Genomic DNA, 22,762 nt, shown 5'->3' with positions numbered 1-22,762 from the left:
GGAGGTAATTTATTAAACTCCTTACCAGTGTCACATTTTATCTATAAAACCCTCAGAAGTTTTCTGGCTTCAGTAAGAAAGTGGCATTGAGAACAAAGAGACTTGGTAAATTAATCCGTATTCATTATGCACTATTCCACACTAGTACTTAAAGATAAAATCCAGGTCTTTTGTCAGATGCACATCTGAGCTCTTCACAGGTAGACTGCAAATAAAAGTGAAGTGTATTTTTCATGGGCCTGCTCTTTCCTGGGCCACCTCACTTGGGTTTTGTTACCCACTTGGATAGTGGAAGTCACATTTCCAAGCTTTCTTTTGAATTGCTTGCAGAAATACGCATGAAAACATTCAGAAGTTATTGTTGTGTTGTACTTCTCACCATTTTTCCTGACTTTCTTGCATTACAATTTCTCTGCAATCTGTCTATGTCTGTTGAGAGTCATCTCAACAGTGCACATGTGTACCCTCCACAGCCTCTTTGCCCAAGCCCTCTGTGTGCAGCTTGATCATCTACTGTAAATGTTGGGAACATTTTTGTACCTATCAGCTGTATCACAAATGAACGTTGTTTCCCCAGAGCAAATAAAAACTTGAGGAATTATGCAACAATAAAAGAAATAAATGAAGCTGGATGAGCTTTAGATCTAAGTTTCATATTAATCTTGAACTATCTGATAAAATCTGTTTTGAGAGAATGAACGCAGTTCCTGCCAAGTACAATCCTTGCTCTATGGTTTATTTAAAAATATTATCTACTATATTCAAGTTTTGCTGTAGACATATGACTGCATCGAAATTCATTTAGAAAGAAGACAAAAGATGATTAATATTTGAGATAATTAAAACTTGCTTCTCTGAGAAATCTCTCTGGAGATTTTTCTAATTACATTGGTGCCAAAATATAGTAAATAAAAAATAAATCCCTCCTTTGTTATTTTCAGAAATGACAGAAGTGTTCTTGATAGTCGTATCAGTAACAATAACCTGATGAGATTTTTGTTTATTTAATAACAAATTAGCTAGTGTGTGGAGGTTTAATGATGATGATAGCTTTTAGTCTTCCAAGCAAATGTGAGGAACATTACTCTGAAACCAGATTGGATTTCAGCAGGTAATTTCCTCTTAATTATAATGTTGAAGAAAAATGAATGACTGAGGGAATGCCAGGGAGAAGTAGTATAATGACCTCTGTTATGCTATGATCTGTGGAATTACTCATGTTTTCAAGGATTTGTATTCTTTAGTGTGTGTGGACCCATAAAGTACTTTTAACTATTAACATGGTCTTTCATATATTACTTCACAAAACACCAAACACATCTGTCGGACCCACTTCTGAATTCTTAAAGGTGCTGAGCACTTTTGAGCACTTTTTTGAGCACTTTAGGCAGCACTGGAGCAGTGTACTGCCTAATAAACCCTTCCTGGGCTGGATTTCCTTTAAGGGCTCAAAGAGGCAATGGCCTCATCACTGCTGCAGTTAGAATTGTCAAGAAGAGCAGCTGTGCAAATCTTCCCAGAAACTCTGTGAATTTCCCACTTGCATCCGGCCCTGTTCACTTCTGTTTATGTGCAAGGTGTTATGTGCACAGGGTTTTATGGGGGAGGAAGGCTGAGATGTCCTGGCTGCCTTGTCCTCTGTATTACTCTTCAAATTACTTAGGTCTCACTAGGCCTGTCTTAGGAAATATTAAACTTGGCCTTATAGCAGCTATAAAATTCTTACAAGCTACTTCTAATTTTAAATTTTAATAAATATTCTTTAATAATCAGTCACTTTTCTCTCATTCGAGTATAGTTTACTCATTGAATAGTCCTACTACGCATCAGAAGTTAATGTGGCAAAATCTGACATGTTACACAGCTCTGTAGCATTCAGTTGCATGGTGTAAAATGCCTGTACTAAATCCATTCCAGTAAAGCTTTTTGACTGCATTTCAGTGCACTTTTGTTGTATGAACAAAATGTTGATATGATACAGTGAGCTTAAACCACTTCTGCAACTGTTTCTCTTGCTATTTACAAAAGTAAATTTCCTGTTTCCTAGTAGTTAGTAGCTGACATGGTACATTTAATAGATTCTCAATAACAGCAAAGCTGCTTTATACCACATCATTAAATGCAGAATTATTGATTCACTATTAATGAAAGTGTAGGCTCTCATATTTTGTCTGTTTAGATACAATATCAAGGTTAAAACCTCATCTGAGGTCTAGATTCAGAGGCATCAAGAAAGTGAAATCATGTTGATAGAGCCCAAGTTTCTTAGTGCTTCTATGAATCTACTCCCACATTGTGTAAATTTTGTGAAATGTCACAAATATCTACACATCCAAGTAACACAAACTTTTGTTTAGTGAAAAATAATTATTCAGACATCAGTGTGCAAAAAAAAAAAACTCTTTCTTTGCTTTAAAGCCCTTCTTTGATAACCCTTTTTCTTACAGCTCTTTATAGTTTATATTCATACTGGCTTCACTGCTTTTGTAAGATGCTGTTATGTCACCTTCTAATCTTTGAAAATAGTAGATTACTATCAATTCTAGTGAAAGGGCACTTGCTGAAAGTAACCTGTTAAAAATTAATGTCTCCCAGACATCCTCTGTAACCTGTCCATGGTACAGTTCATCTAGTAGGAAAAGAGTTTGGGTGATTGCCACCAGAAGTGCCTGATGTCATCAAGAGAGACTTCAGGGCATTGTGATGACCGGTTAAGTGATCAGGAGCACAAGCAGTTTCTCCTCTATCCTTCCAGTTGCATGGAATGATGAGAGAAGAAACAGGAAGAGCCAGCAGATTGATACCTGGCTCCAGGCCTGGTGTCATAGGCAGAATTTTGGGGGTCTTGGACATGGGTCAGTTTGCACAACATAAGGCCTGCTGGCAACATATGTGGTACACCTGTCTCAAAGAGGGAAAAGGATCTTTGCACAGGAGTTAGCAGGGCTCATTGGAAGAGCTTTAAGTGATATTTGATTGGGGATAGAGATAAAACCAGGCTTGGTAGAAATAAGCCTGGTGGTAGCATACCAGTGTGCTAGTGATGTCCGTTGGTCTGCCATTTTGGTGGAGGTAAGGGAGGCTGATCCAGGCAGCAGCAAAGATGCAAGGATTATTGAGGTGGTTGAAACAGTCTTTGACACCATTTCTCACAGCATTCTCATGGAGAAACTGGCTGTTCGTGGCTTGGTTGGGTGTACTCTTAACTGAGTAAAAAACTGGCTGGATGTCTGAGACCCAAGAATGGTGGTGAATGGAATTAAATCCAGTTGGCAGCTGGTCAGACGTGGTTTCCCTCAGGGCTCAGTACTGGAGCCACTTCTGGTTAATATTTTTATCAATGAACTGGACAAGGGGATTGTGTGCTCTGTCAGTAAGTTTGCAGATGACACCAAATTGGGTGGGAGTACTGATCCACTTGAGAGTAGGAAGGATCTACAGAAGGACCTGGACAGGCTGAGTCAAAGAGCCAAAGCCAACTGTATGAGGTTCAACAAGGCAAAATGTCCTGCATCTGGATCAGAACCACCCCATGCAATGCTACAGGCTTGGGAAGAGCAGCTGGAAAGCTGCTTGGTGGAAAAGGACCTAGGGGTTTTGATCAACAGCTGTCTGAATATGAGCAGTGTGCCCAGATAGCCAAGAAGCACCCCAGAACCCTGGCTCATGTCAGAAATAGTGTGGCCAGCAATACTAAGGCAGGGTTGTCTCCCTGTGCTCAACACTGGTGAGGCCACACCTTGAATATTGTGTTCAGTTTTGATATGTAAAAAAGTCCATTTAAGCTTCATGGTGAGTTTGCCCAGGCAACCTAGTGCTGTCTTAATTTCATTTCCTCTAAAAGAGAAGTGTGTTAATGTCACATAGACTGTCTTGTATGCAGAACTGCAGTCTGACATTTCAGAAAATAATATAACATACATTTTTCCATCTTCAGCGACAAGATACTGTGACTTTCAGGACAAGCTGGATAAGTGTTAAAGTTTCTAGAATATTTACAAGTTTCTTGAACTTCAAAGGAATTTTATGACACTAGCATTTTTGAAAGGTATATTAACCAACATTAAGCTGTGCCTATCTTCTGTTATTTAAAAATTGCAGTAGTTATAAAGCAGATTACTGCTTATGCCTGTATTTAAGTAGGTGGCTTTTTCAGCTCTCTGCTTTCCAAACCTGTGGTCATTTTCTTACTGGACCTCTCAGATGTCACTGTAAGGTATTTTGGGTGGAAACAGAGGACATGCTCAGTAACAAATCCAGTTCTAAGGAAGACAAACAGAAAGTTTTGTTTGTGATGATCTGATTGCCAGTGTTGCTTTTTAATCCTTTACTAACTTAATGAGATGTGTAAAAATACAAAAATATGTAAATTGCTTTGTTCTTGCCTCACAGGGCACACCAGCAAGTCGAGTCCGATACAAAGTAGACGTTGTCCAGTTTCCTTACAGTGCTAGCATTTTTGACGTGGAAGAAAACTCGGGCCGTGTAGTAACCCGAGTAAACCTAAATGAAGAGCCAAGTACAGTGTTTAAGGTATGAACTTATATAGCTGTTTATTGTTATTAAATGTTGCCTGTATTTGATAGATTTCCTTCTATCTTTGTGTTTCTCTATGTTGTTTTATATTGCATAGAAAGATGTGAAATTTTGATTTTGTTCATTTCTTTACTTTATTAATTTCTTCCTGGGACCTATCCTGTGCTTTTTTAAATTTCAGAAACATTTTGAATGGATGTGATTGCTACTGTTAGGAGGATGGAAGAAACAGGGAGGCAACCTCATCTTTTGAAAGTTACCTTGCTGATCTCTTTGTTTTCAACAGGGCTGTCATCATAGCAATTTTGTGAGAACTTCTTAAGAACGAGATATCTTGTAAAGTTGTTGTACAGTGGATAGTTTGGTACTTCCTGTTCACAAGTCTCCTGTCGTTAAGGAGATTTAAATTACTGTTGTGTTGTTATCATTCCTGAAGAGTCTCAAGTGTAAATAGTATGGACTAAGTTATGATTTTAATCAAAATCATTGTAACAGAGATCCCCATTTAAATCCATAAGTGGAGGTGGTAGTTAAAAATTAAAATTGAAGTGTGTAGGTGTCATACTTTAACCCCAGACAGCAACTAAGCACCACACAGCCATTTGCTTACTCTCCCCCCAGCGGAATCAGGCAGAGAATCGGAGAAGTGAAAATGAGGGTTGAGACGAAGACAGTTTAATAGGGAAATCAAAAGCTGTGCATGCAAACAAAGCAAAACAAGGCATTCATTCACTCCTTCCCATTAACAGGTATATGTTGAGCTGTTTCCAGGAAAGAAGGGCTCCATCACATGTAACAGTTATTTGGGCAGACAAATGCCATCCCTCTGAATGTGTGTGTGTGTCCCTGCCTTCCTCCTTCTCCCCCCAGCTTTATATGCTGAGCATGATGCCATTTGGCATGGAATATCCCTTTGGTCAATTGGGGTCAGCTGTCCCAGCTGTCCCCCCTCCCAACTTCTTTGTGCACTTCCAGCCTACTTGCTGGTGTGGTGAAATAAAATATAATAATCATAAAAATCGTAACAATCATTATAATAATAATAGGGAACCCAAAAAGAAGGAGAAATAAATATTCAGGAAACACAAGTAACGTGCAATACAGTTGCTCACTACCCACAGACTGATGTTTGGCCCATCCCCAAGCAGTGACTGGTGGCTCCCAGGCAATTCCCCCCAGTTTATATACCAAGCATGATCTTCTGTGGTATGGAATATCCCTTTAGCTAGTTTGAGTCAGCTGTCCTGCCTGTGTGCCTCCACTCATACAACAGAGCATGAGAGACTGAAAAGTCCTTGATCAGGGTAAACATTACTTAGAAACAACTAAAAGATAGGAGTGTTATCAGCCTTATTCTCAAACTAAAGCCAAAACACAGCACTGCACCAGCTACGAGGAAGAAAATTAACTTTATCCCAGCAGAAGCCAGAGCAAGGATCTCTGTTCTTTAGAGGATTTTTTTAGGGGGAAAGGTAATGTTATTTTTTTTGTTTTTATATCAAACTGTGGTTTTAGATATTAATGTCAGCAACACTTTTTCTGTTTATTGGAAGATACGGTGATTTTTCAATGAAAAAATGCATAAATGTAGAACAGAATTATATACCATTCAAGAGAGTGAAATTGATTCTGGATTTCTGAGTGAAGACAGTCTGTGATTAGATGTGAAGGAAATCCCCTGAAAAATGTACTTGAGATTGGCGATGTGTTTTGGAGAGGTGTTTTTACAAGACTGTTGTATTTTAATTCCAGTTTACTGTGTATTTCTACATTTTCTAGCAGCTGGTTCAGCTTTTGGGTGGCTGTCACCTTTTTAGTTTATGGGTTTTTTTTATGCAATGTATGATTTGCAGTGAAATAAAATCTCATCTGACTTTTTAGACTCTGAAAATATGAAAAGTATTGTTGCAAGTCAGTATAAAAAGTATTCATGCCTATAATAAGAGAGTGATTTTCTGTATTGTTTATAGCTAGTGGTCATTGCATATGATGATGGGGATCCTGTGAAGTTCAACACCACCACTGTAGAAATTGCTGTACTGCAGCCATCAGTAATTCCACGTTTTACGCAGGATGAATACAGGTAAAGCATCTATTCATTCACATTACAACTGTTTGGGTTTTTTTTTAAGTTGAAGTAAGTTCCTGTTTGAATGCTATTCTAAGATATATGGGATACAAAAATACTGTATTGTGGGTGTGGAAGTGCTTCCCCTGCGTATACCTGAACTTTTGTACCTTCTGCTGTTCATTTTTGGCTCACGGAAAACAATAAGACACAAAAATAAGGTTTGAACAGAATTACCAAAACCCTTATGTACTTAGGACTGGTAACATATTTACTGATATGAACTATTCTTCAGGAAATAAATTGGGTGCTGCTCTGAGGAGAGAGCGGTCAGCCCTCAAATCCAGCAGAAGCATGACTGTGTGAAATTACATGCAAGACTTCTTTGCAGCACTCCTGTTTGACAAAGTGAGGGTGGCAAAGTACTTGAGAGTTCTTCTTTCTCTTAGCCACGAGTTATTTTGCATCCAGCTGTTCCTTAATCATATTAGATAGTGGTGCACTTTTACTGTCTTAACAGGTTGTCTCTAACTGAAAAGATCTGGACTGTAGATAACAATGACAGTGAGGAAAGGTTTGTTTGAAATTATCGTCTCAGAAGCTGTTGGAAAATGTCAGTCATATTTGAGTGTGTTTTGATTCTATAAACCATTTATGTGGGATGTGAGATAATTCAGACTCTTTGACATTAGAAGGGAAGATGGTAGTTATTACTACAGCTTCATGATTTTGTAAAGTTTACCCTCTGGCAATTTAATAAAATCAATCCCATTTTCTTAAAATTAAGTTTAAAAAAATAGTGCAAAATATGATTATTTTGTTATAGAGAGTGTGTTCATAGGTGGTTTGACATCTATATAATAGTAGGAAGTTATATGATCAATGCAACCAGCCTCCTTATATCAAGAAGTTGCAGCCTTGCTGCAATATGTGCTCTTGATTCCAATGCAGTGACATTATTAGAATATAGTGGGATTTTCAAAATAGTATATTTTCAAAGCAAACTACTGCAGAAAATTAGAAAACAGAAACTGAATATAATATTATTGGCTTCAGCAGACCTTAATGAGAGGACTTGCTTACCTGTCTTAAGGAGTTCAGACAAAAATTCATTATATTTGTGCTATTTTTCGTGATGATTAGAATATTAAGATTTTGAAGCAATATCTTAAAAAAAAATTAAAAATAGCAAAATACTATTAGTCCTCTACTATTGTTGTAATAAATCTTGAAACAAAAATGAAATCTGAAGGAATAGTGCAAAATTATAAACTTTGCACTTAATGATAGTGCAAAGTATATTTTGAGGAAAGATTTTTCTTGAGAGGGATAATTTCTGCTGCTCCCTAATTTTATTAGTTATCTTTAAATGTATGAAGTGCAGTTTAAGTAATGTATCAAAAGATAGTCCTTTGAAAATGTTTCCATTGGTTACTATAATTTCAGATATCATGTCAGTGCATCAATTTCTGAATAATATTTAAAGCCTTTCTGTAATAGTCTTAACTTGTGGGCTACTATTTGCAAAACAAAAGTGAACAGGTCCAATATGCATAGCTGTGAGGAAAAAAAAATGTGTAGCTACATTTAACAAAGGATATGAAAATATGGTACTATGAGACCTTTCCATGATACTCCACATTTTGGGTAAATTACAAAAGCTAATTTATCTAGCCTCAGGAGCCAGACAGGGGATTGGAACCGCTAAAGAAGACTCTTCACTGCTAGAAGCATATTTAGTAATGCGCTTTGTTGCCTTTTTCTTTTATAACTTTATTCCAAATGGCCTTCACCTTTAAAGATCTTGTCTTTGAATCTCATCTGGTGACAAATGTGATCCCCAACAGTGCGTTTTGGAAGAGGCTACCATGCAGCCTCAGTTCTAGACTGCTCAGGCCAAATCCAGCTCAAGCCCAGCCTCAGAAGTACTTGGAGCACTTTGTGATCCACCTCTCCAATGTAGAAGAGGCATCTTGCAGTTATGTCAAGCAACGCAAGGTTTTTGTTTGCAGGATTGTAAGAAGCAACTTGCAGGTTCAGGAGCACGGGCAAAGTTTGCATTGCCTTCTGAACAATGAACTGAGCTCACGCTTCCTGAGGCCACCTTGAGCTTCAGTTTTATCCTAGGGTAGGATAAAACTTTTATCTCACTGCAGTGAAGAAAGCTTGCAGAAATAAGTGGCTCATATCCCATAATACCCTTAGATGACCACCGAATAACCCATGTTATCTTCTCTTCCATGCAAATTCATCAAGATTAGTTGAATAGCCTAGTTTCTCTTTCCAAAGAAATAGTGCTATTCCATTCTTGGTAAATTCTTTGATGCACACCATTGTAAAAAGCCTCCTTAAATCTTTTGGAGACAGCAAAGGCATTCACTCATCTTCTTCAGTGTCAGAAATTAAATGAAAAAAAACCCTCATAACTTTCTGGTTCTGTTCTGAAACTTCCCTCAGACATTTTGGAGCAGGACTCGTTTTGATTCCTAAGGTTTTCAGGGATTGTCACACTCTGCAAACTGCACTTCATGTTTGGTTTCTTAACAGCGATGCAACCCGAAGCTGGCAGGTTTCATATAACCTTGTTTTTCATTTGACATGGTGTATCTTTAGGGTAAATGTCAGTACAGAGTAATAGTGCTGCTTGCCAAATGATAAACCACTGGGTGTGGATACGAGAATTTTTAAAGGATTGGGAATTAGTGGCTTTAGAGTGGATTAGTACTGATCTTTGCTTACATAATTATCATAATCTGGATGATTCCGGCACCATTTTATAGCTGTTTTACAAACTTCATTTCTGTGTATTCAGAGAAAGGTCACAGTTGAACAGTTTTACAGAATAAAGCTGCCTGTGCAGTTGCAGCATGTATTCCAAATCAGAAATAAATACACACACAAAAAAAACAACAACTAGGAGAGAGGGCACCAGATGGCATGGTCAAAAAGGCATAGCCTTGTTAGGCAGATAGGGAGATAAAAGTATAATTCTGCCTTGAGCCGTTGGTCTGGCAGGTCTCTGATGTCAGAAGTACCCCAGTGCATTTGGGTCTCTGCTTGGAGTCCTGTTCACACTAACAGAGGCTTTGATTTATTATTTGTGTCTTAAAGTGACTTCCACACAAGGCAGCAGTCAAGTAGATGAGCTTTGGAGATTTCGATTTTAGTCACTACCTCTCCTGCATTATTCCATAATTTGGGGTAAATTAATTAGTCTCTTTTTCCCCTCACCATCCTTGTTTGGATTGTAAATTATACTGGAGACTTCTAAATGCTGCTGCTCTATACATATAAAACAGGAAAGGGAACCTAAGAGCTCTGAGAACCTTAAATACAACATGGAGCAGTTGCTTTATGACAATTGATAAAATACAGTTCCTTCCTAATGACTAAGATAGATGACGCTAAAGTAACCCCTTTTGTGAGAACTAGGAAGTCAATGGCAAGCATCCCAGCAGGCTGTGTGCAGCCTGCTTTACCACGTTTCTCCCTGTACACTCAAGTCCTGTTAGAAGCAGAGCAGCATCAGCCAAGCAGGTCTGCTTGATCTGGTCAAGCAGCTTGTGAAGATGCCACCCCAGGGGCAGAAGCAGTAGCATAGTTATAAGGGCCAGATGATGCATTCCTAGTGCTTGTTGCACATGGCCATCTTCTGGGGGCATCGATACACACTGCAAAGCCCACAGATATCTCTCTCTAGTGCATCCTTAGATGTGAGCCTGACTGCCTTCACTGGACTTCAGCTGGTACTGCAGGCTATCCCAGTGTTCCTAGCCTACACCTTCATTCTGAAGCCACAGAATTTAACTGCATTAACAATGTGGATACTTTCTACTTGGATCCTTGTCTGTCCTTGTCATGGTATTGAATATGACTTTCAGAGAGATGACAGCAGCAGTAACTGCTAAATAAAGTGTTTTCCAAACCAAGCATTATTTGCTTGTTCCACAAAAACGCAACATGTGAAGAGGCAAAAATCAAAAAGAATCAAAGGTCTGTAACATGCAGACATTTAATTGTAGATGACTAGTCCACTTCTGAGCCCACTCGACCTTTTGCTGCATGGTAAGGGCGCTGCTGCTACTGCTGCTCTTCTCACTGCATCTCCCGGGAAAATGGTTGGCAGTCAGATCTTACTGGTTCTCCAAAACACTGACAGCAAAGGGAGGCACAAGTGCTGAACCTGATGCATGTGGTGGTTATCAGCAGTGTACGGACAAGGCCTGAGCTGCTACTGCCACTGCTTCTCTCCAGCAAAAGTGACAGGCTGGAGAGCAAAAGCCCGAGGTTGCTGGGTACAGCAAGGTTGTGAAGATAGTGGTGCCAGCAAATGGCATGTGAGATTTCTGCACTGCTGCCCAAACCAGGTTGTGGCCATTTGCACAGTTTGGTAAGGTTTTTAATGCTGATTTTGATCTCATTCTACTTAGTGCTGGTGAAACAGCCACGTCTTTGGCTTCCTTGGAAGGAATATTCAAGGATCACCTCCTTCAAGCTCAGGAGCGATGCATCCTGACAAAGAACTGAGGCAGGTGTGCCAGGAGGCCTTCGTGAATGACCAAGGAGCTCCTAGGCAAATTCCAGCATATAAAGGAGGCCTGCAGAAGGTGGAAACAACATAGCCTGAGAGGAATACAGAGAAATAGTCAGAGCCGTCAGAGATCAAGTTAGGAAAGTTAAAGCCCTGACAGAACTCAATCTCGCGAAAGACATTAAGGGCAACAAGAAAATTTTCTGTAGGTACACTGGGGTTAAAAGGAATACAAGGGAAAATACGAGCCCTCTCCAGAAGGAAGCGAGAGACCTGGTCACCCAGAGCATGAAGAAGGCTGAGGTACTCAATGACTTTTTTACTTCAGTCTTTACCAGCAAGAGCTCTAGCTACACTAAGTCACAGAAGGCAAAAGCAAGGATTGGGGAAATAAAAAGCTGCCTGCTGTAGGAGGAGATCAGGTTCAAGGTCATCTAAGGAAACTGAAAGTGCACAAGTCCATGGGACTGACAAGATATATCCATGGTTCCTGGGGGAGCTGGCAGGTGTAGTTGCCAAGCCATTATCCATCATACGTGAGAAGTCATGGCAGTCTGGTGAAGTTCCTGCTGACTGGAAAAGGGGAAATATAACCCCTATTTTTACAAAGCGAAAACAGGAAGACCCAGGGAGCTACAGGCAAGTCAGTTTCACCTTGGTGCTTGAAGCAAGATCATGGAGCAGATCTTCCTGGAAACTGTGCTAAGCCACTGGACAGTAAGGGGGTGATTGGTGACAGGCTAGCATGGCTTTGCTCATGGCAAATTGTGCCTGCCAGATCTGGTGGCCTTCTACGATGGGGCCACAACATTGGTAGATAAGGGAAGAGTAATTGGCATCATCTACCTGGACTTGTACAAGGCCTTTGACACTATCCTGCATGGTACCCTTGCCTCTAAATTGGAGAGGCATGGATTTGATGGTTGAACCACTCAGTGGATATGGAATTGGCTGGATGATCATACTCAGAGAGTTGTGGTCAATGGCTCAATGTCCAAGTGGAGACTGGTGACAAGTGATGTTCCTCTGGGTTCGGTATTGAATCTGGCACTGCTCAACAGCGTTGTCGGTGACATAGACAGTGATATCAAATGCACCCTCAGCAAATTTGCTGATGACACCAAGCCGTGTGATGCGGTTAACATACTGGAGAGAAATGCAATTAACATACTGGAGAGAAATGTGGTTCACATACTGAAGAGAAGGGATGCTTTGACAGGCTCCAGAGGTGGGCCCGTGCAAGTCTCATGAACTTTGACAAGGCCAAGTGCAAGGTCCTGCACTTAGTTCAAGGCAATCCCAAGCACAGCCACAGGGTGGACAGAGACTGGATTGAGAGCAGCCCTGAGGAGAAGGACTCAGGGTGTTGGTTGTCAAGAAGTTCAGCATGAGCCAGGGGTGTGTGTGCATGCAGCCCAGAAAGCCAACCATACCCTGGGCTGCACCACAAGCACTGTGGCCAGCCGGTTGAGGAAGGTGATTCTCCCCCTCTACTCCAGTCTTGTGATACCCCACCTGCAGTGCTGCATACAGCTCTGCGGCCCCATCACAAGACTGATGTGGATCTGCTTGAGCGAGTCCAGAGGAGGGCCGCAAAGATGATCAGAGGGCTATGGCACTTCTCCTACGAAGCCAGGCTGAGAGAGTGCCTTGCTTAGCCAAGAGAAGAGAAGGCTGTGGGGAGACCTTACAGCACATGGGCACCTTTGGGGACCTACAGGAAATATGGAGAGAGACTTTTTAAAATGGCATGTAATGATAGTAAAAGGGGCAATGGTTTTAAGCTAAAACAGGGTAGATTTAGAACAGACATTAAGAAGAAATCCTTTAGTATGAAGGTGGTGAGGCAGTGGAACAGAGAAGCTGTGGCTGCCCATCACTGGAAGTGTTTAAGGCCAGGTTTGGCAGGACTTTGAGCAACCTGGCCTAGTGGAAGGTGTCCCTGCTGTGGCAAGAGGGTTAGAACTAGATGACCTTTAAGGTCCCTTCCAACTCTAACCATTCTAGAATCATTGCCCACTTGCTTGGGAAAATCAAATCAGCTGCTTTTAGTCCTCTTTTCCCAGCCTATTATTTTATTGTCCTGATGGCTCTGCCCAGATCACCTTTTGTCTGAGTAAGTAATTGATCCTGAAGTTTCCATTTCTTCCAAACAAGTAATGGCAGCACTTTCAGTTCTTAATTAACAGATCCTAATTAGCAGCACTACGAAACAATGAACACCAGATGTGAGGTGAACCTCAGATGAATATAAAGTTGTGGGATTTTTTTTAGCAAGCCTGTTCTCTTTATGAATATGTTCTTATTTTTAAAAAGTAGAAGTTCAAAGGGACTTGGAATCTTTTTCTTGTTTTGTTAATAAATATCACATCCTCTGCAACTAGAAGGTCATTGCTAATAGCAGTATACTACTGCAGCAGGAAACGTTAACCAAAAGCACCTTCATTGATTCCTAATTATTGCCTGTGGGCACATTAAACAGGTGTTCAGCCATTTCATAGCAGAAAAAGGAAAATACTGGAAACTTTTGGCTTCTGTTAGTATTGCGTTATAGGTCCCCAACCTGTTTGAAAAGATGTGTCCACCTGTAATATGAAGTTTGGTTCCAGTTTATGAGGAAATACACAAAGTTAAGAATTTGAGGTTATTCATGTAAATGTAATGTCGCATTTTAGTTCTCTGAGTAACAGCACTGCTGTAAATATTTGTTCTGGTTAAAAAAAGATTTTGTGACATGTGGACTTCCTGCAGTAGAATACTCAATATAATGTTTTCCACTTAATTATATCTTTCAATACTACACACAGAGACCATCCAAGCAAATGGCTGTGTATCAGAGGATTTCAAAAAACAAAATTATGGAGGGATATCAGGAGTTAGTTGGAAGTTTTATTCAAAGAGTCTGTTTCCAGTTATCTGGTTTACTGCTGTTAAAAGTTATTTATAGTCAAATAGTTATTCTCATTGTGAAATAGGAAATGGGGAATCCTGCACAGTGGCATTGAAGGTATAGGTAGCATTTAATGTTTCAAATCTCTCTCATTTGGTGCCTCCCTTGAAAAGGTGCCAGAACACCGCTCACAATGTCATGAATCATAGAATCATAGAATGGTTAGGGTTGGGAAGGACCTTTAGATCATCTAGTTCCAACCCCCCTGCCATGGGCAGGGACACCTCATGCTAAATCATATCATCCAAGGCCTCGTCCAAGAAGGAGCTGTGCTTTTCTTATCATGAGTATCCTACTACTTCGGTCAGCTTTCTTTACAATGCATGAGAGATAAAGACAAGTATTAAAAGAAATTAGTTATTTCAGGGAGAGGAACAGAATCATTGATGCAAGTTTTAAGAAAGTAAGGAGTCATAAGTTCTGGTCAGAAATGAGGACTGCAGCTGAGAACATCCTTTGTTCAAGTAAAGAGCAGAACGGGAAAAAAAAAAAACAAACCATATATATCAGGGATTTGGAGGGGAAGGGAATATTTTTGGGGTTGCTGGCAACAGTGAGATTTCCAAAGCTATTCTCTTACTGATTTACTTTTTTCTCTGACATGTTGCTTTGAGAAGTAATTTGGGAATTCCTGCCTTGCTTTCTGTAAGTAAGATAATGTTATTCAGGGAATCAAGATGTTTCCTAAATGAAACCATGTGCTGAAGTGGCATTATATAAACTTCTGCTTAGATGCAGTTTTTTTTTTTCATGAGGCTGCTCATGAGCTGTATTTCTTTAAGCCTCTGTTTAGTTAAGGTCTCATTTTTTTCCTCCCTATTACAGTTCACTGCCATTTTAAGTAGTGCTCAGTCAAGGGGTCTTTTCCCCCCTGTAAGAGGAGTGCTTGGGGTTTTAGTTTTGTCTCTCAAAAGTATTTTGTTTGATAATGGAAGATATAGAGCATCCATTTGGGTGATCCTTTTCCCAAGATATTCAAATCTTACCACTGCTTCACTCATCTTTCCCATAACAGAATTTACATTTAAATTTTATTAATTAAAATCCTGAAAACAAGTGAAATACCACTGGTGACATTTTTGATGAAGCGTTTTTGAGGTGAAATAGCCAATGTTTTCCTCAAACTGAAGCTAGGCGAATGATGCATAGGTTCCAACATGCATTTCTAACTTGCCTCAGATGTCAATGGAAGCTTGGCTTTAGCAAAATATGTATGACTTTGCCTTTGGAATTGATATTTTATGGTGGTGTTCAGTACTTGGTTTGTAATAAATATAAGAAAGCACTCTTTGCATCAGGTTATAAAAATTAGGAAATTATTTCTACAGCAGATACTGGATGGTGGTTTGCCACTGAAAAATTAGTGAGCTTGTTAGCAGATGATGACAGTGAACTAGAAGGATCGTTCTTTTTCCTCTGTTTTTCCTTGTTTTGGTAGTGCTATGTTGCATTTTATTAAAAACTTCTATTCTTTTTATGAAATGAAAAGGAAACTCTCATTTTAAGTATTTTTTTCCAATGAAATATTATGGTGAAATTAATCTAGCTGCATATTCTCTGGTTATACCAGAAAAAGTAAACACAGGGTCCAGATCCATGTAGGGAATCTGCTTATATCTGTGCTTGGTGAGGATGAGGGTCAGAGCTTTCAACACCATGTTGCATTTTAATGAAATGTAGAACTAAGTCACTGTGGGAATGTGAATATGGAATAGAAATAATACACATCTGTAGTATTAAACTGTGTTGGCTTTCAGCAGCATATTATGAGAGAGCAAAGCCACAGCATTATCCTTGGTCTTAGAACTGATCCTATTGGTATTGGTCTGGCTGACCAATTCAAGTATGTAAGTGTGTCCTACATTGTGCCTGATGGGATTTTTGGGGGTTGTTTTTTTTTTCCTTTTTTGCTTCTGTAGTAATCTTGACAGAAATTTTCATGTCTTCATGTCCTTAGCTTTAATTTAGGAAGATTGGTGGGATAACACAAACGTATTAATGCCTCGTGACAAAGAGTTCACAGGAACAAAATTTGACATTTGGCTTAGAAGACAATAGGTTATGACAGGGCTTCACTATAACTGTGTCCAGATTCCCTTGTCATCTGTTTTAGAGATAAATACCATGAAAAGGTCAGAATGTCTTGAACCAATCTGAGAATTAAGACAGCAAGTAAGGGTATTAAGGGTAGTAAGGAATACATGACCCTTTTTTTTAGGACATTTTGAAGATAAACTGCTTGAAAAATACATCTAATTAAGAAGAAAATACTCTTTTCCAGAGGGGAAAAAAAAAAAAATCACTGTCTCTGATAAACTGTTCAGATTGTTACAGTTGCACTATTAGCCTCCTAGCAATGGGGGTTTATTGTTCTAATATGTGTCTATATCCTTCTTTTTTTGAGCATGGACAGGAAGCCAAAATAGTGTAAATGCATTGGTGAAAGGTTTAAAAGAATTGCCATCATCATGTTTACATCTTGCTTTCTTGTTTCTTTACTATTTATTTTGCTGCACTAGTTAGAAACTTGTACTTTTTTTCACAATTTTAAAAACTCAGCTGCATATTCAGACCAACTTAAGTGTTTCTGTTTGCAGAGATTTAATTAGCTATTTTAGTTTCCATATAACTTCACTGTTAGCTTGTCTCACTTTAGACACTCTAGTCTTCTGTCTATGCTTGATTTTTCTCCATAAAAATATATGAATTCAGTTGGGTCGAATAGCTTATATATCTTCTTTTAATGCAAAGCATCAGACAAGAAAAAACCCAAGTGAAATCACTTCCCATGAGGCATCAGATGAAAAGTGTCTGTACAGGAATGGGTATGCTGCTCAGAAACATGTTTCAGATAGAAGAGCATGGAATAGTTTCAGGTAAAATGCCTTTGAGACTTGAATGCTTTAAGAAGCTGTAATGTGAGAGAAGGTAGGGAAATGATTTTACCAGGAGAAGTCCAGATGGCATTTTAATCAAGTTGAGCTAAGAATCTCAGCAATATTATTAAACAAACAAGCAAACAAAACGAGTTAAATTCTGAGGTATGTTTATGGACCTCCATGGATGGAAATAATAATCCACAATGTAGAGTCATCTGAAGTCTCTAATACAGAGTACATGCACATCACACTATTAAACTTCAGTACTAAACCAATTTATTACTGGCTTTGCTGGTTTAAAATTTAATATTTATTTAATCTCATGTTCATGCTTTTGGAGATAGAAAAGTTTCATGGTGAATTTAAAGCATATTGGATATCAGGCAAATTGAAAAACTGACCAGAGTCTGATGTGCTTTGGAAAGGGAAAAAATAAGCAGAAAAGTAAAAGTTAAAATTTAACTTTCGATGTTAATGGTTATGCTCTGCAATGTATATGACACGTTCTGTCTACATTTCCTCCTCTGATCAAGATACATGTAATTGAGACATAGCAAACTAAAATTATTACAATTTTTCAATTTGTATCTCTTTTCCGTGTGTTTTGTGTACGAACAATGACTTTATTTTAGTCCCTTTGTTCTTCTAGTTCAGGGTTGCTTTTTTTTTTTTTTTCCCTAAGGGGCAAGCACATTTTGTGGCACGGTTTCATACTGAAGCAGAGTAAGCAATGCAGTAGAGGCCTCAAAGAAATACAAACAAATCTTAAATTTGTGCAGGGGTAACCAAGTCAGAAGAGTGGTGCAGAGGACTTACTATTGAACATCTATTTTGTTAATTTTAAATTCTTTCATTCTTCCCAAATCTGAAGCCATCAGATACCAATCTTATCTCAGCATGGCACAAAGCCCTTTTTTTACGCTTTGCTGTTTTCATGCCCTCTTTTCTCACCACAGGTTGTCAGGAAGAGTTTGGGCAATTTCAGTGGGTCCAGGGATCCTACAGGGGTTTTGTTGCACTGCAGCAATGGGGGCCTGTCCTGGAATCCATCCTATCTTGCATGCTGACAAGATACCGTTTACTATTTCTGTGAAGACATTAAAGTGAAGATTGACCAACTGAAATTGCACATTGCTGGGACTGTTACAGGAAAATAGCATGTGAATGTACTAAATATTGGTCCAAAAATATATTTTGTGATTGTGTAAAATGGTTGTGCAAAAGAAAGTGTTCAGGAACAAAGATTATGGGTAGACTGAGTTGCAGCTGAGGTGGCCATGTGGGGTGTGTAATGTGGTAATGTGGTAGTGTGTGTTAGTTGCTGTTTATATCCCATTTCACCCGAAGATTTATGGGATGCAAGTGGATTACTGTGTTAATGCACAGGACTTTCTTGCACTCAGTGACTGTATGCATGTGGATAGCCATGCATGTAAGTATTGGGGAGGAATATTAGAAATCACATATTTCAGAAGGTATTTTGTTCAGAAGAGCAGAAAGTAACAGTTTCATTTAAAATATTTGAGATTAATCAGGACTGGACTGTAAGGCAGTGGTGTGCCAATCACATGCAGATGACGGTGACAGAAATGTGCTGTTAGGTACGGTCAGAGCCTGTGACTGACAGGGTAATGACTATATTGGCAGTTGCGGTCAGAGGCTCAATAAGGTATTGCAAACATTATCAGACAAAAATACCTTCAGACGCTCTGAATCATAATCATATGTTGAAGTCACAGCAGTACCCTTCCCTTTTACTATGCTGTCAGCTTTCTAAGTCTTCTCTGGGTGGTTTGGACTAGATTGCACTGCTTTGCTAGTTTCACATTTTCTCACCAAAAAAAAACACACAACAATCTTTACCATCCAGTAATGCAAAATTATTGCATAAAAACACCCTTGGCTGTCCCCTAAAACAGCTTCATATAGTAGGTCTACCAATAACATAAAAAAAAACCCAAAACAAACAAACAAACAAAAGACACCATTGTTGTACATCTTAGTCCTTAAAAAAATGGAAAATAACGAACTTACCTTAAAGAAAGCTTGCTACAGCTTATAGTACGGGATAAGGAACAGTATTATTGTCAGCTGAATACCCTTGTCTTTTGATGATTCACTTCTCTACAATTCAGCAAAATATTCTTAAGAGACCAGCTGTATGTTTTAATTCAGCTGATGCACTGCTCCCATTGAACCTGATCACCTTAGTTAAATCAGGGAAATGAAATCAACGCAATCACTCTGGCAATTTTCTGTCCACTCCTTCTAAAGCTGCTTGCTAATTGATATGGATTTATCAATTCATTGAATTCAGATATGTGAGAGGGGAAGTTTCAAAGCCATTTCCATTAAAGGAATATACTGAAAGTGTGCTTTAGATAAAATGTGGGGTTTGTGTATACACAGTTATGAGGGTTTTTGTTCAAATTATATGGTTTTGGAAGAAAAAAAGCCCATAAATTATATATAGTCAGGGAATCTAAGATTGGGGTGAAGGCAGTCTGAATAGCAACTCAAGGGAAGAGGCAAAAGTATAGGTAAGCTTCTGACCAGTGTTCTGTAGCAGTTGCTACAGAGAGCCACAAAGATGAGGGAAAGTACATCACCGCGAGGGCAAGAGGTTGTGTAACAGGCACCATGATACAAACTACTCAGTGTCTTTTTCTTTCTTTTTTTTTTTTTTTAAACAGTAATGAATAATTCACCAGCTGATTTTTTTTAACTTAATTCCAAATATCCATATTCATCCATATCCATATATGTAGATAAGTGTTATTCTCTAGAACTTTTTCTAGGATGTTCAAACCGATATTCATGCCAAAGAAGATGGAAGACGGGTCAAGGGCAGACTGTTGGTCTCTTGGTGTGTGATGGTAAAAGTTTGGGTTCAACAGTTAGGATTGTAACCTGGGGTTCCAGCTTTCTGCCCTTAGAATGGGAAAAAGTATGAAGTGGAGTATTTGAAAAATACCTGGAAGAAATTTTCAGTGCAAAACTGAAATACTCCTTAAAGTCTACTCCTACTTAAGGGCCTGTCTGAACATATCCTCAGCTGTCTTATTTTATTATATACCTAATTAGTGTAATTTTTTAAGATGTAAAGTATCTATATGATGTTAGTTTCAATAAAGATGCATCTGCATTTACAAATGAGTGCATGTCCTGGGTTTAGGAGTAGCAGTCAAGTCAAACTTCCCTTTTGAATTTTTTTGTTCACTAGCATGAATAGTTTAAAGCATGAATTCAGCCTTTAGTTGCTGTGATGAAAATCTGAAAGTTTTACTTGAGATTAGCTCGAGTCTCACTTCTTGTTGTTTAGTGGTTTTATTTTAAATAAATCAGCACAGACTCTTTGTTCGTTCTGGAGCAGTTACAGTTTCCTTGAGGAAACAGCATCTCAAAATGTTACTCATCATGTTTTCTAAGGAGGTAGCACTTGAACAATAAAACAATAAAAGAAAAAAAGTGAAGTAATTCCTTGCTGTGTTTCAGGAGGAAATTCATTATTTATACATGATGAAACTGTGCTGAATATGGGATGCTCAGTTTTCAGTGTTTGTAGGGTACAAAGGACATGAGATAAGAATGTGTTAATAGTGTGATTTTTTTCTTTTTTATTACACAAATTGGTGCTCAGTGAATTAGAAACAATTTAGTGAATGCTTAAAAGATGCGCATGTCTACTTGGATTGCAGCTGATTTCCTGGAAAGCATCCTGGCTTTTGGTACTGAAGATTGGCAGGAGAATTTTTGGATCTTTCTGAAGAGTAGAAATTCCTGTGGAGGTGGCTTTAAAGTGCTTACTGTTTAAATGATAAAGGTTTATCCATGAACAATTTTCTTTCATGCATTTCTGATAGATTACTGAGGCTTTTTAGTAGTAGGGGTATTATAAAAGAGCTATTATATTCTACATTTTACTTGCAATTTATTAGTCTATGGTGGTTCTTATGTTTCTGTTGTTTTCAACAAAATATTCCCTGCTTTTCCATTTCTTGTGTCAAAGAACTGTTGCATCTTTATATTGTTACCTCTTGTCAGTTAGACTTCTTGCTGGTTTTTGAATTTGCAGAGATGAAGGCTATACGTTTGCCTTTTTGATATGTCTTTTTGTAATAACAGATCCTCTCACTTTGGCAGCCTAACGGATGAAACTGCTAACCTGAGGAATAAGTTCCAGTAATCTGCTGTTCAGGCAACTGGAAGCTAACACAAATAATTTTGTTCTATTCTGCAGACCCCCACCAGTGAGTGAAAGTGCACCAAAAGGAACTGTGGTCACCGTTGTTACAGCGGCTGCCTTGAACCAGACAATTGTATACTCAATTGTTTCAGGAAATGAAGAGGGTAAGTGCTAATATTTCAGTATTAGTGGTTATGATGAGCCTAGTGAGTGCATCAGAAGTGTTCAAGAAACAGTGATTAGAAATAAAGATACTAAGGTGAAATTCCACCTCATTTGTACAAGCAGGAGGGACTGCCATTATCAAGCCTTTAGAGATCAGATAAAGATCAGATTTCTTAGCAGAATTACAATAAAAATTAGAAGACAAATTCTCACTGATGCAAAAATTCACATCCTTACCACATGGTGTGAATCCATGGCATAGTGAATTAAGAATATAAATAGCTTTGATGGAGTTGTAGCGTTTGCTTAGAAATCTATTTTTAGGCATTATAGACTTTGCCATGCTGGAGACACACCTGTTAGATTAGAGTCTGCTATTTAAACAAGGCATCATTCCTGTATTTTCATCTTTCTCAAGTACTCTTCATGATCCACCTTGAAAGCTCTGTGAAATTATACTGAATTATTTGGAGGGATTTGGAAGAATTCCCCATTCCATATTCCTTTTTGTGAAGGTGGCCTGTTTGTCTTGTCTGCTGTTGCCAGCATCTCCTCAAGTTAGTTATTACAGTACCAGGTCAGATTCAGCTGTTGTGCTTCTTTGAAGACAGCTTCAAAGAAGAGTTACACAGGCTTTTAGAAGCCTGAGGGAGGAATGGAAATGACTTTCTAAAGACAGTTACTATTCAGAGAATAATGTCATCACCAAATTAGAAGCACTCAGGCATTAAAAAAATAAAAAAAAAAAAAAAAGTGTTTATGCATCTTAGAAAGTTACTTCTGTTTTTGCTGGATTTCAGATGTGTTTGCTATTAATAACAGAACAGGCGTGATCTCAGTCAAAAAGTCTCTGGATTATGAACGTGTGAAAAGTTATGAGCTTCGAGTTCAAGCAGACTCCTTACAAGTGGTACGATCCAATCTGCGTGTCCCTTCCAAAAGTAAGCTTAAAAGTTCTTATTTTTAAATCTATTTTTAATATACATATGTAGTGTTATTTTTTAAGGATATTGATAGCTGCACACTAGGTAGTGACCTTGCTTTATTATCAGAAGTCCAACAGTGCCGATGGTATGTGAGCAGCAGAGAGTGCATTTGTGGATGTCTATGCTTGTTTTCTGTATATCATGCTGATTAGTCTTGAGCTAAATCCTTACAAATCTTGTCCATGTTACATGGTTACAAGTCTCACTGGTACAGATTAAAATCATGTTTATATATAAACAGAGTTTTGATGGCATGAATTGAGCATTTTCAGCGTAACAAGGACTTTTTATGGTTTGGTGTAACCACAGTTACTTTTTTGTAAACACATTATACAGCCCAAATACAGACTTCCTCCCTCCTGGGCTGGTATCACAGCAAATGCTGGGACACTACCAAGAGGAATGGGGAACATATACACAGCAAGGGTGACAGGAAGAAAAACACTCCTTCAGCACCCCTG

At 38.7% G+C, this 22,762-nt stretch overlaps 1 protein-coding gene across 11 annotated transcripts in view; it reads left to right on the top strand.

Annotated features, from left to right (window-relative positions):
* The window catches only part of PCDH15 (protocadherin related 15), a 364,105-nt gene that overhangs the window by 260,072 nt on the left and 81,271 nt on the right, over nucleotides 1–22,762 (top strand). For all 11 annotated transcript variants that reach the window (XM_061446935.1, XM_061446952.1, XM_061446917.1 and 8 more), the window contains 4 exons: nucleotides 4,393–4,533; nucleotides 6,507–6,619; nucleotides 21,205–21,314; nucleotides 22,116–22,256. In XM_061446935.1, coding sequence (XP_061302919.1) covers nucleotides 4,393–4,533; nucleotides 6,507–6,619; nucleotides 21,205–21,314; nucleotides 22,116–22,256 — 505 coding nt within the window. The remainder of the gene's footprint in view (nucleotides 1–4,392; nucleotides 4,534–6,506; nucleotides 6,620–21,204; nucleotides 21,315–22,115; nucleotides 22,257–22,762) is intronic.

Source organism: Pezoporus flaviventris, unplaced genomic scaffold (assembly GCF_033815535.1).
Source record: "Pezoporus flaviventris isolate CSIRO_AGI_PZ_B2104156 unplaced genomic scaffold, CSIRO_AGI_Pfla_v1 ptg000001l, whole genome shotgun sequence".
Classification (NCBI taxonomy): Eukaryota; Metazoa; Chordata; class Aves; order Psittaciformes; family Psittacidae; genus Pezoporus; species Pezoporus flaviventris.
This window is presented reverse-complemented; position numbering and strand designations above follow the sequence as displayed.